The sequence below is a fragment of the Dreissena polymorpha genome, chromosome 13 (assembly GCF_020536995.1).
Source record: "Dreissena polymorpha isolate Duluth1 chromosome 13, UMN_Dpol_1.0, whole genome shotgun sequence".
Classification (NCBI taxonomy): Eukaryota; Metazoa; Mollusca; class Bivalvia; order Myida; family Dreissenidae; genus Dreissena; species Dreissena polymorpha.
The window spans coordinates 15460663-15476817 of NC_068367.1; the positions used below are offsets into that span (position 1 = coordinate 15460663).

A 16155-nucleotide genomic window follows, 5' to 3' on the forward strand; every position below is an offset into this window, starting at 1 on the left:
AGGTCATATCGCGGTGGTTTAGTTAACCTTAGCATGTGTTCATGGGCGAACTCACGTATTCAAGTGCTCTTACGACTATGTGCTCATACCTTCTTTCGGGAATCATCATGAAGTTATTGCCGTACTTAACGAACAAACATGCCTAAGCTTATTGAATTAGAGAAAAAATAAACAATAATCAAAAGAGAAAAAATTATATGTTCATGCATATGGGCATGTGAAATCACGTCCGTACACATAGCATCATTAACTTAGGAAAGGAAACAACGAAATATAAAGTTTGGTATGATATACATATGAAATTAAAGAGCATGGTGTAATTAAAGAGCATGTCAAGTTTTGAATTTATATGCTGAAACGTAATGTTGTAACCCACAAACGTTTTACTGTAACATAACGTTTTTTAAGATAAATAATACAGAAAATACACGTCGGATATCTTTTTAAAGATATTTCTTGTTATATTTGATCGAATGTAACCCGCCTCCTAGTTTCGCTGAATGGATCAAGTTCCCCACGGGTACTACTTCCCCGTACCCCCATTTCGTACCCTACATTTTTCGTACCCAATTTTTTTAGTACCCAATTTTTTTTCGTACCCAAATTTTTGCTCGTAAGATTTCTATAAAATACATCGCAATATAACATTGATATCAAAATAAGGACTAGATTTTCTTACTCGTAAAAATATACTTAGTTTAAGACATTTTAATTTGCAAGGGAATAATGTGTCGTAATTTGGAATACGCTGTTTCTGAGAAGCATTTAAAGAGTTTTATAAATTGTGAGTATCTGATTTAATGGCTAGAGCTTCAAATTGCATGCTACGAGAATTCCAATATAAGCCCTGTGTAAAGCCCGAGAATGTGTTATATCACCTTAAAGGGATCTTTTCACGCTTTGGTAAATTGACAAAATTGAAAAAAGTTGTTTCAGATTCGTAAGTTTTCGTTTTAGTTATGATATTTGTGAGGAAACAGTAATACTGAACATTAACCATGCTCTAATATAGCCATTATATGCATCTTTTGACGATTTTAAAACCTAAAATTATAAAGCGTTGCAACGCGAAACGATTGAATAATTTGGAGAGTTCTGTTTTTGTCGTTAAATTTTGTGAAACTACGAAGATTGCTTATATAAGGTATAAAATACGTCAAGAATGTGTACTCGGCGGAATAGCTCAGTAGGCTAAAGCGTTTTTACTTCAGGACTCTGGCAGGACTCCAAGGGTCACTTGTTCGAAACCTGCTCCGGGCAATGCTCTTTTCCTTTTTTTAATTTTTTTCTTGATTTTTTACTGGAGCTTTTACGATCCAATGTTTACATTTATCAATATAAAGCATTTAATGAATAAGTTAAAAAATGCCAAAATCTGTGAAAAGGCCCCTTTAATCATACAGACGAACATAAGCATTCCGAGCTCCGAATGGAATTTTCGCAGCATAGTTAGGCGAGTCAAAACATTGGAATGTATTGAAACAATATGAATGTATAACACCCAGTTTAATCAGTTGCTGTTCTTATAAAGGTAATATTCCTACGTATTTATAAATAAGAATCACATTAAAAACAGTGGTCAAAATAGAATATAAAAAGTTGCTTAGAATATAAAAAGTTGCTTTATAGTGTTAACACACAAATTGCAGATTTCGTTAGTTCATATAGGTTAAGAACCTATCGCACATTCATAATCAACCTGACACGTGCGTCAAAATGTCACACTTAAATATAGTCACTTTCATTTACAAGCATTCCTGGACTGTTCTCAAACACCAGTAATGAAAAACGCTGCGACAAGAAAAGTTAATGTATCGTGGCTGTAATATCCATTTATTCATGTGCATCATTTATTAGAGATACGTTGACACTTTGCATGTACTTCGTAATAGATACAATCATATAATCCATTAATTGTCTATGTTATTCCGTATACCCTGCTCGTATCAAGTTTTATTTTCAATGTTGTACGATATTTTGTCCGGTGTAGTAGAAGAAATTGGTCACATGGCTTGAATAAAAGGCGTGCGGAATTTCTCTCCAGATAATCTTTTTTGAGTTTCATTATTACCATATTCACTACCCGTCAGACACGGAAAAATGGGTTCCATTTTAATGCTTAAGCAGAGCACAAGCCAAAGATACACGAAATTACCGACTAAAAGAGTTGTATGTTTAGATACTAGTACGAATTTTAGCAACGCAAGAGCAAACACCTAATTATGTTACGTTTTCCAAAAAAAATTATTAGAATGAATGTTGGTAATTTTAAATCAAGACGGCCTGAAAGGCCATATGTCACTCATATGATACCCGAAGGAACGGAACTGTTTTGAGCAGCTGTCGACATGTTTCTATAACATTTTTAATATCAGTCAAGATACAATAACACCAAATGTTCTGAGCAAGATTCGTGATGATTTGGGCAAGAAACACTTTAAGAGTGTTCAAATTGTTAAACTGAAGCCATATAAGGAAAACTCCTTTGTCACCTTCTGATCATGTTTTTGTTTTTCATAGAACCAGGGCGGGTCCATTCAGACCTTAATTACATGAAAATTGAAGAAACTTCGCAGATTACATTCATATTATGTCACATAACACATAACAAACATCTGAATAAGGGAAGCCAAACAAGGACACCCCTAGGGTGAGGACAATCTGTAACAAAGAATTTTGGTTTGAACAAACTTTGTGACGTACATACTAAATACAAAACATCTGCCTTGTGGTTTCTTCTTAAAGTTTTCACTATATTAAACATATAACGGAAAACGTAACCCCATAGAGACTTTGACCCACATATGCATGATTTGAAAAAAGGCCACCATACAATGTTACATGCCGAATGACAAACTTCTGGACCTTGAAGTTTCACTAGAAAATTGTTTAAATTTTCACTTATGTATCCCACACACCCTTTCCCCTTTGCAAATTATTTGCGGAATATATCTTAGATATTTGCTTTTAACGACAAACGTTGCAAAAATTACATATAAGGATTCTGAGCACTAGCAAAGGTTTTGCTATCCCTATCCAAATTATTTATATATGCTATGGGATTTCAAAGCAAAATATTCTTTTAAAACCAACATAAAAGTGTTTGAAATAGGAAACTTTGCCAAATTCTGAACTCCAAAACGTTTGCAAAGTGTAAATTTAAAATATTGAGGCTGCAAACCTAACGCAAACAAAAGATTATCAGGGTGCAGGATCACGTGACTTTGCGGGGTGTCCCCTTTTAACTTTAATGGATTTAAACACGACGGTTAGTGGTGCTTTATTTCAAATTACTTTTTAAAACATTTTTTCTAAAGAATTTCAACTAGTGCATAAAGAACAGATTTTTATGCTGCTTATGGCAATGTGAAACGCATCAGAAGAAGCATGTGTTCTTGTCCAAAATTCGATTTGTATTTCACGGTTATTCTTCAGGGAACGTGAAATTGTCACCGGTTTCAGACGTATTCAATGATGTATTCTTATACCTTAAGACATCGGCACCAACTGCAATAAAAACTGTCTTTTATGCACCAAAGATTTTGCAAATCTATTTCAATAAGTTGAGATATTTGCAAAAAGATTACATTCTGTCCGGCAAATATAATGTTTCTGCTTCATCATTTTCTTATCCTAATACAGAAGAGGACAGAAGTTGTCAGCATGGTTGTTTTTTATTTACTTTTTACAGCTTATACATGTAGTCAATCTTGGTACAAATATTCTGTTTCAGTGTCATGGAAAGTGCCGGATTGAATTGTTCTTATAAATGGTTGATATCAAGAAACATTCCATGCAGCTCATGCGAAATAAACAAAATGAAATGTATCAAAATTGTATAAACACGAACTTGGACATTTTAGGTATTGACAGCTGCTTACATTCTTGCCTGAGTTATGCCTCAAACAGCAACATCAACTTTAAAAATGAGGTTGAATACACGAATACATTTTTATGTGCAAAGTATTCGCCAGTGCTATAAATGAATATTTTGCGGACTATTTGTATTGTTCTATCAGCATGTGTTTGCAAATTATTTGACAATAAGTTACCAATTCCTTTCTAATTTCTAATTTGAAAACATATTCCGCAACCTATGGGCCTTAATTGGCATATGTGCTGACTGTTTGCTTTTTTTTCAAGTTGCAAACAATTTGAAATAAGTTGCTAATCTCGTTCCAATTCTTACTTGCACAATATATTTTGCAAATATGTTCTGCAAATATTCGTCATACCTTTTGGCAAATTAAGTCCAACGGAAACTTTTATTTTACAAAAAACATAATACTGCGTAGGATACATGGTAAAAATGACCCCGCTCCGGAGACTGCAGTTTTGACACCAAATGGTCAAAGCCAAACCTCTTTTTATTGCGGTTTTAGAGGAGACTTATTAAGTTTTAACTAAAAACATGGAAGTAGAACACACCATTTTGACACCATGTGTTTGATTAGAACATAGTTTGCAGAGAACCACCAAATTATGTTATATACCATATACGTTATCTCTGTGTCATGTAGTTAAAGAGTATATTTTTTATAAAAAAAAAATAGCAAAATAAGTCTATACAAATCATATGACTCATGGGGCGCGGCATTTCCGACCCCGACCTTCATCAATTAAACAACATTGTAGAGGTCCACCGTTCAATACTACCAGCCAAGTATCTAAGATGTCTTCAGTTTTATTTTTAAACCTTTATTTAGCTGTGTTACCTACATATGCAACAAACTGGAACGATTTTATTAACGATTAAAGAGCGTCCCAAATGACCATTACTTAGCAATTTCGTTAAAATCTAAAAAAAATGTATAGAAGGAAATATCGAAATACTTTGAAAGAGTGTCACCCAATGATTATTCTAGAAGTTTCTTTAACGTCTGTGAAAGGATGAAATATACTTAGAAGACAACGTTCACTCACACACCTGCTTACGGACGACGGACAACACGGTCTCCTAAAAGCCTAAATTCAGGGTGCAGAATCAACGGGATTTTCATGGGGTTAGTTTAGTTTATACCTATTTTATACCTATTTTATTTTAGCTCGATTGCATAGACAGCCTAAGGATTATTTGAAACGCTCTCGAGTCCGTTTCATGGGTATATAACCAGTACTTGGTGTCTATGAGGGAAATCTAAAGAACGCTCCCACAATTAGGATCGAACCCCTCACCTCCCGATCGTTAGGCGGACACCATATCCACTACAACACTTCGACCTTTCATGGTGTTACACACGGTTTAGACAGAATGTAAACACACCGTTAAGAACTTTATTTTTGAAAATATATCAAGTTATTGAAATACATTTGCAAAAATGTTTAGTGCATAAAATACTTTTTGACGATGCTGCGAAGCAGCTCGTCTAAGTTATCATACCATGAAAAAATTCTTCACAATGGCGACCTATGTAATAACCGAGCCAGTCCGATTGAGATAGCTCGATTTTTCTAATCGGCATACCGCGCTGATTATCATTGATAAAGGTATAGGAAGCTCAGCTATAAATAGGACAGCTATTCTGGGAAAAAAGTTATTAGATCTATTTATGTTAAATGTCACGTTGAAAAAAAATCAAATGGGATAAATAGAATACTAGGATTAGCGTTGAATACAGAGTTTATGTTGCTCGGCTCGAACACCGAAAGCGCTCGCCAAGGCTCGCGCTCTCGGCGTTCTTAGCCTCGCAACATAAACTTCTCTGTATTCAACGCTAACCTAGTATTCTCTATAAACGCATATTAGGTCATATCGCGGTGGTTTAGTTAACCTTACCATGTGTTCATGGGCGAACTCACGTATTCAAGTGCTCTTACGACTATGTGCTCATACCTTCTTTCGGGAATCATCATGAAGTTATTGCCGTACTTAACGAACAAACATGCCTAAGCTTATTGAATTAGAGAAAAAATAAACAATAATCAAAAGAGAAAAAATTATATGTTCATGCATATGGGCATGTGAAATCACGTCCGTACACATAGCATCATTAACTTAGGAAAGGAAACAACGAAATATAAAGTTTGGTATGATATACATATGAAATTAAAGAGCATGGCGTAATTAAAGAGCATGTCAGGTTTTGAATTTATATGCTGAAACGTAATGTTATAACCCACAAACGTTTTACTGTAACATAACGTTTTTTAAAATAAATGATACAGAAAATACACGTCGAATATCTTTTTAAAGATATTTCTTGTTATATTTGATCGAATGTAACCCGCCTCCTAGTTTCGCTGAATGGATCAAGTTCCCCACGGGTACTACTTCCCCGTACCCCCATTTCGTACCCTACATTTTTCGTACCCAATTTTTTTAGTACCCAATTTTTTTTCGTACCCAAATTTTTGCTCGTACCCAAATTATTTTCGTACCCAATTGTTTTTTCCTAACCAAATTTTTTTTTTCATAACCAAATCTTTTTTCGTACCCAATTTATTATTTGGCATAATTTTTGTTCCCAAAATGTTCGTACCCATTTTTTTCCTACCCAAAATTTTCGTACCAACATACACAATTTATTGTGGTGATGTAGATAAACTTAAATAGATGCTTTTATATCAATCCTCTTCAAAAGCATCGTCACACCAGTACTGTCAGTACTTTGATTTCTTGCAGTTTTGTGTCGATATCTTATGGTAAAAGAATAAATCCTTGAATACGTCAGAAATCGGTGACAAAGTTTCACCTTGCGTGACGCATAGTCGTGCTGTATATTTGTAATTTTAAATGTAAAAACACAGGTTTATTTAATAAAGTAATTCTGATGTATTACACATTGCCATAAGCAGCATAACAATCTGTATTGTATGCACTAGTTAAAATTCTTAAGAAAAAATTGTTTTGGACAAAAGCAGCACTTACCGGTGTGTTACATCCAATTACGTTTAATGGGGGAAAACCTGATCCTGCACCCTGAATTAGCACTTTGTACTCAGGTGTATGGGCCCAGGTAAGCTAAACACCATGCCTCACATTCCAAACCGAGATTGTTTTAAGAAATAACAAGAGGGCCTGAAAGGCCCAAGGTATCCCCCGCAACATATGCTTTGTTTGAGGATGGGTGCAAATTGGACGGATGAACATAATGATAGATGGACGGACGGAGGACAATAACACAAAACAAATATCCCTCCGCCTCTGGCGGGGGATACTCATACCAAGTTTAAATGAAATATGCCAAAGCGCTTCCAAGATATGGCTCCGGACACAAAAGTGCCTATAGTAAAAAGCATTTTTTCAAGATACAAAGGGCCATAAGTCTGTTTTTAACAGAGGGTGTACAATGCCATTTGGCGTGCATCATCCTCTTATGCACATATATATACTCATATCAAGTTTAAATGAAATCCGCCAAAGCACTTCCAAGATATGGCTCCGGACACAAAAGTGCCGGACGGACAGCCGGACGGACGGACAACGCCAAAACAATATCCCTCCGCCTCTGGCGCGGGAATATATTCATACCAAGTTTCAAAGAAATCCGCCAAAGCGCTTCCAAGATATGGCTCCGGACACAAAAATGCCTATAGTAAAAAGCATTTTTTCAAGATACAAAGGGCCATAAGTCTGTTTTTAACAGATGGTGTACAATGCCATTTGGCGTGCATCATCCTCTTATGCATATATATACTCATACCAAGTTTAAATGAAATCCGCCAAAGCACTTCCAAGATATGGCTCCGGACACAAAAGTGCCTGTAGAAAAAAGCATTTTTTCAAGATACAAAGGGCCATAAGTCTGTTTTTAACAAATGGTGTACAATGCCATTTGGCGTGCATCATCCTCTTATGCATATATATACTCATATCAAGTTTCAATGAAATCCGCCAAAGAACTTCCAAGATATGGCTCCGGACACTAAAAAGCATTTTTTCAAGATACAAAGGGCCATAAGTCTGTTTTTAACAGATGGTGTACAATGCCATTTGGCGTGCATCATCCTCTTATGCATATATATACTCATACAAAGTTTAAATGAAATCCACCAAAGAACTTCCAAGATATGGCTCCGGACACAAAAGTGCCGGACGGACGGACGGAAAGCCGGACGGACAACGCCAAAACAATATCCCTCCGCCTCTGGCGATGGATAACAACAAAATACACACGTATGTTGAGCGAATGAGTATGTAGAGCGTAAACAAGCAAGACCTGCATTGTGTCGCCATATTCCTTTACTCGTCTTTTGATCTCGAAACAACTTAATTTCAGCGACTTTGTGGGAACCGTTTGTCAGCTTGTATTATATTTACATGTTTATTCAAATTAGCAACTTAATTTAATACAACTGAGGAAAAACACAAACACCATTATGACATTTTGTTTTAATTAAACGTTAACATTGTGTATATTTTACATGTATACTTCAAATATTTGATTTTCTTACGGAGTAACAAATAACAAAGTCCGTTAACAATTAACACGATTACGTGAGAGAACTAAAAAGTTTCAATGTTGAACAAGATGTATTTGTGAAACACAATGTCCCCCTATATGACGTTTGACCTTGTAGGATGACCTTGACATTGACCCTTCACCACTCAAAATGTGCAGCTCCATGAGATACACATGCATTTCAAATATAAAATTGCTAGCTTCAATATTGCAGAAGTGACATTACATGAGCAATTTTGACCCATATATTTGACCTTGAAGGATGACCTTGACCTTGACCTTTCACCACTAAAAATGTGCAGCTCCATGAGATACACATGCATGCCAAATATCAAGTTGCTATCTTCAATATTGCAAAAGTATTCATAAAATTAGCGATTTGGGCCACATATATTTGACCTATGACCTTGAAGGATGACCTTGACCTTGACCTTTCACCACTCAAAATGTGCAGCTCCATGAGATACACATGCATGCCAAATATCAAGTTGCTATCTTCAATATTGCAAAAGTACTCATAAAATGAGCGATTTTGGCCACATATATTTGACATCTGACCTTGAAGGATGACCTTGACCTTGACCTTTCACCACTCAGTTGTGCAGCTCCATGAGATACACATGCATGCCAAATATCAAGTTGCTATCTTGAATATTGAAATACTGCAAAAGTGTACATTAAATGAGCGATTTTGACCCATATATTTGACCTTTGACCTTGAAGGATGACATTGACCTTGACCTTTCACCTATCAAAATGTGCAGCTCCATGAGATACATATGCATGCCAAATATCAAGTTCCTATCTTCAATATTGCAAAAGGTATTGCAAATGTTAAAGTTGGCGCAAACCAACCAACCAACAGACCAACCAACAGACCAACAGACAGGGCAAAAACAATATGTCCCCCACTACTATAGTGGGGGACATAAAAATTTAGTATGGATTCTAGCTCACGTAAATTACATGCAAACAGAGCAAAATCATATTTCAAATCTTCATATCATTGCGCCTGTAGTATGCATACACAAATATTTTAAAAGAGAATACCAAACAGGGTATTATCTCCTGTTAAATGCCCTTATTTAAAAGAGGTATCTGTTTGATGTTTTATTGCCTATAACTTGTATTATTTACTACACATCTACAATTTCTGAAGTTTAGTTTTCATGACATTCTTTAAAAGCACGTTTTACAAGGGCTGTTTGTAAAACATGCATGACCCCCATGTGGGCTGTCAGTTGTAGTGGCAGCCATTGTGTGAATATGTTTTTTGTCACTGTGACCGTGACCTTTGACCTAGTGACCTCAAAATCAATAGGGGTTGTCTGCGAATCATGATCAATGTACATATTAAGTTTCATGATCCTAGGCGTATGCGTTCATAAGTTATCATCCGGAAACCATTTTACTGGTTCGAGTCACCGTGACCTTGACCTTTGACCTAGTGACCTGAAAATCAATAGGGGTCATCAGAGAGTCATGATCAATGTACCTATGAAGTTTCATGATCCTAGGCCTAATTATTCTTGAGTTATCATCAGGAAACCATTTTACTGTTTGAGTCACTGTGACCTTGACCTTTGACCTAGTGACCTGAGAATTAAGAGGGGTCACCTGCCAATCATGATCAATGTAGCTATGAAGTTTGATGATCCTAGGCGTAAGCTTTCTTGAGTTATCATCCGGAAACCATTTTACTGTGTCGAGTCACTGTGACCTTGACCTTTGACCTAGTGACCTGAACATCAATATGGGTCATTAACCAGTCATGATCAATGTACCTATGAAGTTTCATGATCCTAGGCGTAAGCGTTCTTGAGTTATCATCCGTAAACCATTTTTCTGTTACGAGTCACTGTTACCTTGACCTTTGACCTAGTGACCTGAAAATCAATAAAGGCCATCTGCGAGTCATGATCAATGTACCTATGAAGTTTCATGATCCTAGGCGTAAGCGTTCTTGAGTTATCATCCGGAAACCATTTTTCTGTTTCGAGTCACTGTGACCTTGACCTTTGACCTAGTGACCTGAAAATCAATTGGGGTCATCTGCGAGTCATGATCAATGTACCTATGAAGTTTCATGATCCTAGGCGTAAGCGTACTTGAGTTATCATCCGGAAACCGTTTTACTGTTTCGAGTCACTGTGACCTTGACCTTTGACCTAGTGACCTCAAAATCAATAGGGTTTATCTGCCAGTCTTGAGCAATGAACCTATGAAATTTCATGATCCTAGGCGTAAGAGTTCTTGAGTTATCATCCGGAAACCATTTTTCTGTTTCGAGTCACTGTGACTTTGACCTTTGACCTAGTGACCTGAAAATCAATAGGGGTCATCTGTGAGGCATGATCAATGTACCAATGAAGTTTCATGATCTTAGGCGTAAGCGTTCTTGAGTTATCATCCGGAAACCATTTTTCTGTTTCGAGTCACTGTGACATTGACCTTTGACCTAGTGACCTGAAAATCAATAGGAGTCATCTGCGAGTCATGATCAATGTACCTATGAAGTTTCATGATCCTAGGCGAAAGCGTTCTTGAGTTATCATACGGAAACCGTTTACTGTTTCGAGTCACTGTGACCTTGACCTTTGACCTAGTGACCTCAAAATCAATAGGAGTCATCTGCCAGTCATGAGCAATGTACCTATGAAGTTTCATGAGCATAGGCCCAAGCGTTCTTGAGTTATTATCCGAAAACCATCTGGTGGATGGACGGACGGACGGACCGCCCGACCTACCGACATGTGTAAAACAATATACCCCCTCTTCTACGAAGGGGGGCATAATTGTGAATGTAACCTTAGCTGAACTTAAGCTCCAAAAAATAAAGAACATATTTCGTCGTCAGTCGTTCAAAGCCCATGCTTCCCATTGGCGTTGTTCTCTAGTGCCTGCTAGACTGGATCTGTTGTCACGGTGTCCTGAGAGTCAAGTTTATTTATTTCTCCCTTAAAGTCCTTGAGTTTGGGTGAAACAATTGCTAGATACCCGTCCGTCCTTGGCTGAAATATAGTACATAATAATTCACTTACTTCGCTTTTCCAGCCGTCCTTGAATGTAAGGGCATACAAAGCAAATTGAATAGGGCACTTTCCTCGAACAGAACCTGTTTGTTTTCGGCGATAAATATCACGATATTGTACATGAGCCGCCATATGTGTGCTTAAAGTGTGAAAAATAGCAATTAAAGGCCATCTCAAATCCCCTGAACTGTCACTATGCATGTCTTCTTTACTGATTAAGTATACTATAACTCCTTAAAAAGGCAAACAACACCTTTATCAAATTATCAAACTATAAACACTGTTCGTTTTCGACGCTTATTATCACGTTGTCACACATTCGAAGCCGCCATGTGCTAAACGTGTGAAATTCAGAAATTAAAGGCCTTCAAATATCACCTGACACTAAGCTAGTCTTCGTCTTCTCTTCTTCGTGAGTGCTTCATTTTAAGGACATTGGTCTGACGCGACCACAAATCGCAAGAGTAACATTTGCTTTTCTTTTACAGAACACCGCGTATTTAAGAACAAGCTTAACGATTACTAATAATTAAGTCCATGAAACCGTAACAGTTTATCAGTTGACTAAAATACACTGTACAGCGATTCATTTCTAAAAATAACGTTCCAAGAAGCAATGGTCGATTATTAAAAATTTTCCATCTAAATGTTCCTTTTCTCAAAATAACAGGGTATCAGCAGATGAAAGACAAATATTCATTAATATCGTTGTGAAGATGCAAACATGCAACACACCAGACATTATATTGTATTCGTAGTGTGTTGTGGTGACTACATTGAAACAACCTGCAATTTCACCCATTACTTTTTCTTTTGAAAAAAGTGTGTGTGTCTTTGAGCGCACTGCTTTAAAATATGACAAGAAGACCTTTTATGTGACAGAAGTTGTTTATTTAATCGATTTGTTTTAAAAATCTTCAAAGATTATCTTTACTGTGACACAAGTAGGTGCATTTGAATAAATGGTTCAATAATACGACAAACCCCGTTTCGCAGTAAATTACAATACAGCAAACCAATATTGCAATACGTATCGAACACATATATATAAAGTATGACAAGAACAAACAAGATGTGTTTGTGAAACACTATGTCCCCGTATATGACGATTGACCTTGAAGAATGACCTTGACCCTTCACCACTCAAAATGTGCAGCTCCACGAGATACACGTGCATGTCAAATATAAAATTGCTAGCTTCAATATTGCAGAAGTGACATTACATGAGCAATTTTGACCCATATATTTGACCTTGAAGGATGACCTTGACCTTGACCTTTCACCACTCAAAATGTGCAGCTCCATGAGATACACGTGTATGCCAAATATAAAGTTGCTATATCTTCAATATTGCAAAAGTACTCATAAAATGAGCGATTTCGGCCACATATGTTTGACCTCTGACCTTGAAGGATGACCTTGACCTTGACCTTTCACCACTCAAAATGTGCAGCTCCATGAGATACACATGCATGCCAAATACCAAGTTGCTATCTTGAATATTGAAATATTGCAAAAGTGTACATTAAATGAGCGATTTTGACCCATATATTTGACCTTTGACCTTGAAGGATGACCTTGACCTTTCACCACTCAAAATGTGCAGCTCCATGAGATACACATGCATGCCAAATGTCAAGTTGCTATCTTCAATATTGCAAAAGTTATTGCAAATGTTAGAGTTGGGGCAAACCAACAGACCAACCAACAGACTAACAGACAGGGCAAAAACAATGTCCCCCACTACTATAGTTGGGGACATAAAAAAACCTTATGACTTAAATACATGTTGAGTTGTTTCCATCTTTAAGGGACCTTTTCACGATTTGTTAAATTGACAACATTGATTCAGATTTGCAAACTTTCTTTGTAGTTATGATATTTGCGAGGAAACAGTCAGACTTAACATTTACCATGCTCTAAAATATTTATTATATGCATCTTTTGCCGATTTAAAAAGCCAGAACATTATATATAAAGCGTTACAAACACGAAACGATGGATTAATTCGGAGACCTCCGTTATTATCGTTATATTTTGTGACATACGATGTTTACTTATATACAATATAAAAAGCAATACTGACTGTACGAGCACGGATTGCCGATTGGTTTAAAAGCTAGACTTTTACTCCAAGGATTAGTGGTTCGAGCTCAGTTGATGATTACTTTTTTCCTTTTTTTAATTTTTTTACTGGAGCAATTTAGTACCAAGGTTTACATTCATCAATTTTAAGTTTTTCGTGACAAACTTCAAAACATGCACAAAATTGTGAAAAGGTCCCTTTTATTGCACAAACAAGTTAAGAGTTACTTGTGTGTCCGTATAAGTTAATTATTGAATCGTCTAAATGTCAAATTGCTTATTTAACATGTAATGTTATTTTATCTTTTTAATTTAATGAATGGCATTTTCCTCAAGTCTCATCCTCATACTTTGCAGTAAATTTGTCAAAAAAGAAAGCATGGAGCATAATATGGTGTAATAATATCAATGCACATGACTTCAGTGGACTAAGATCATTTTGAATACCAATTCAAATTAAATTACATCTTAATCATTTATCATTTAATTTTAAGTACTTGCATTTGAGATACACACAATCGGACAAATAGATGGTTTAATTGGCTATTTTATATCAAAAAATATTTAACGTGCAATCTAATGTTATTCTCTGTTTTTGTTCTTTCAGTTTCAGTGTTTCTTTTCAGTGTCTCGTCTTACACAGTAAAACATTTTTTAAATAGTATCGTGGCCTGAAAATAAACTTTGTTTTTATTTCTCAACAATTACAAAACAGGAAACAATTAACAAGTTTAATTGACGATCACGGTGTCTGCCATGCGCAGCTTGGCAGCTAATAATTCTATGTCTTAACTCAATAAGACTTCTGTACATATGTAAACAATATACGCATTTTACACGGACCAACATTATCTACTGGTATGAAGTTTATCCATTGATTATTGTGCATAGTATTACGAATATATACCATTCAATGAAATCCCCATCATATGCAAACACTGATGCAACAGAAACTTATCCCGAATTTACGCCATGGCATATGAAAGTCAATTAAGGGTCGTTATATTCCAGTCAAACACCATTTTTTTATCATCAGCCCCTTAGTGCTGGGTCAATTGAAAGTCTTATGCGCTTTAATCAATATTGCGATACAGCCGACCCGTCCCGCGATATGATATATTGGTTCAATGTACGATATATACGGTATATCGTTGGAACCCTAAATAAACCTTTTCTGTGAGAACAGAGGGCAACGGTATATCATTGTACACCTGAAGATTACCTTTTCTGTGAGAACTGAGGGCGCATTTTTAAGCGCATCGTTGGTTTCCAGCAGCTGACATTTCAGGCCACAAGGGATCACGTATTGAGAGCCGTCCATACAGCGGACCCTACACAGGGCGGAGTCCGCACTTAAGTTCTGTGCTCCCTGAAATACAAAAATGTACGAGCCTCGCAATAGGAAAATTGTGTTTACTACATGTGCGTAAAGTGTCGGCTCAGATTAACACATTCAGCAGATAAATTATTTTACAAATCCACTTGCCTTCTAATGAAGCCAAATGACCAACAGCATTTACAGAAAAGAATCTTACAAACAACACAGCATTCAACATATAAAAATAATTCAACTTGGGGTAAGCCCCTCGGAACGACCAAAGCAAAGCATCGGATTTTAAAACAGTTTAAAGCATATACTAGATGGCCAATTTTAACTCCAAAACATGACAAGCACACACAAGTGCTGCTTCGGTACACGAAGAAATATCTCAGGTAAGGAAATAGCGTGCAGTGTTCAAAAGAACCGACGGGAAAAACTCTTTTATTTTTTTTTTTGTATATATTTTATAATAATCCCACTATCAACTGAATCATATATGCTATAGAGGTTATCAAAATTCTTTGGCAACCTGTCACTGCATTAACAAACATTTAGTCTTACATTTCAGGCGACATTTAACGAATACGAGACAACCAGACGGAAAATCCAGTGGCAAGGGAAACAAAACAAATAATTTCATATTATGCGTATTTAAATTCAAGTTTAGAACGAGAACGCTTTTTCATCATGTTTAATATTGGCAAACTTTCCAAGCAGAAATAAAGAACAAAAAATGCTCGTAAATGATTAAAGGCTTTTATATTCGAAGCAGCGAAAACGGTGTTACAAATACGCACATTATTTCATTAAAAATAATCATCTGCGTCCGATAGTTTAACCACATAATTGGAAATCTGTCAACGCTTTGATACGGTGCTAACAGCCGCGCGGTTCTGTTTCGAGTTAAAATAAATTAAGACACGTCTGGCTTTCATCGAAAGCAGCTTGTAACTCGTTTTTACAAAACAATGCATGTGCGCATGGGAAAAGATGCTGCGTAAAAGAAATCATTATTCATTACAAAAAATCCCCTCTGGAATTCATGATCTCATTAAATTCAAAACTGATTAGTCAAACCGTTATCTGGATTGGCGTGGTGCCGGTACATACGCAAAAATCAATGGCAACACACAGTATCCTGACAAAGCTGCAACGTTTTTAAAAAGTTAATTAACATTATTGAATCCGAGTCGCAAGTGAAACCCAAAACATGCATCGATAGTATCAGTCCCTGTTGTGTGACGATGCAAATGCAACGTATTATATGTAATTAAGCTGTCATTGGATCCGAGTGGTACATGAAACCCACAGCATG

The 16155-nt window shown here is 36.3% G+C and overlaps 1 protein-coding gene across 3 annotated transcripts in view; it reads right to left on the reverse strand.

The window, feature by feature from the left end:
* Nucleotides 1–8317: 8317 nt before the first annotated feature.
* The window catches only part of LOC127855233 (protein Abitram-like), a 37824-nt gene continuing 29986 nt past the window's right edge, over nt 8318–16155 (reverse strand). Inside the window, exons 4-6 of one of the 3 annotated variants that reach the window (XR_008037417.1) lie at nt 14742–14888; nt 10703–11413; nt 8318–10412 (exon numbers count right to left, since the gene is read on the reverse strand). Coding sequence is in view for 1 of the 3 variants with exons in the window: in XM_052390662.1 (XP_052246622.1) it covers nt 11306–11413; nt 14742–14888 (255 nt within the window). In the remaining 2 variants the exon portion in view is untranslated. Of the gene's footprint in view, nt 11414–14741; nt 14889–16155 lie in introns of all 3 variants that reach the window. The other 2 variants (XR_008037416.1, XM_052390662.1) reach the window with 2 other exon arrangements.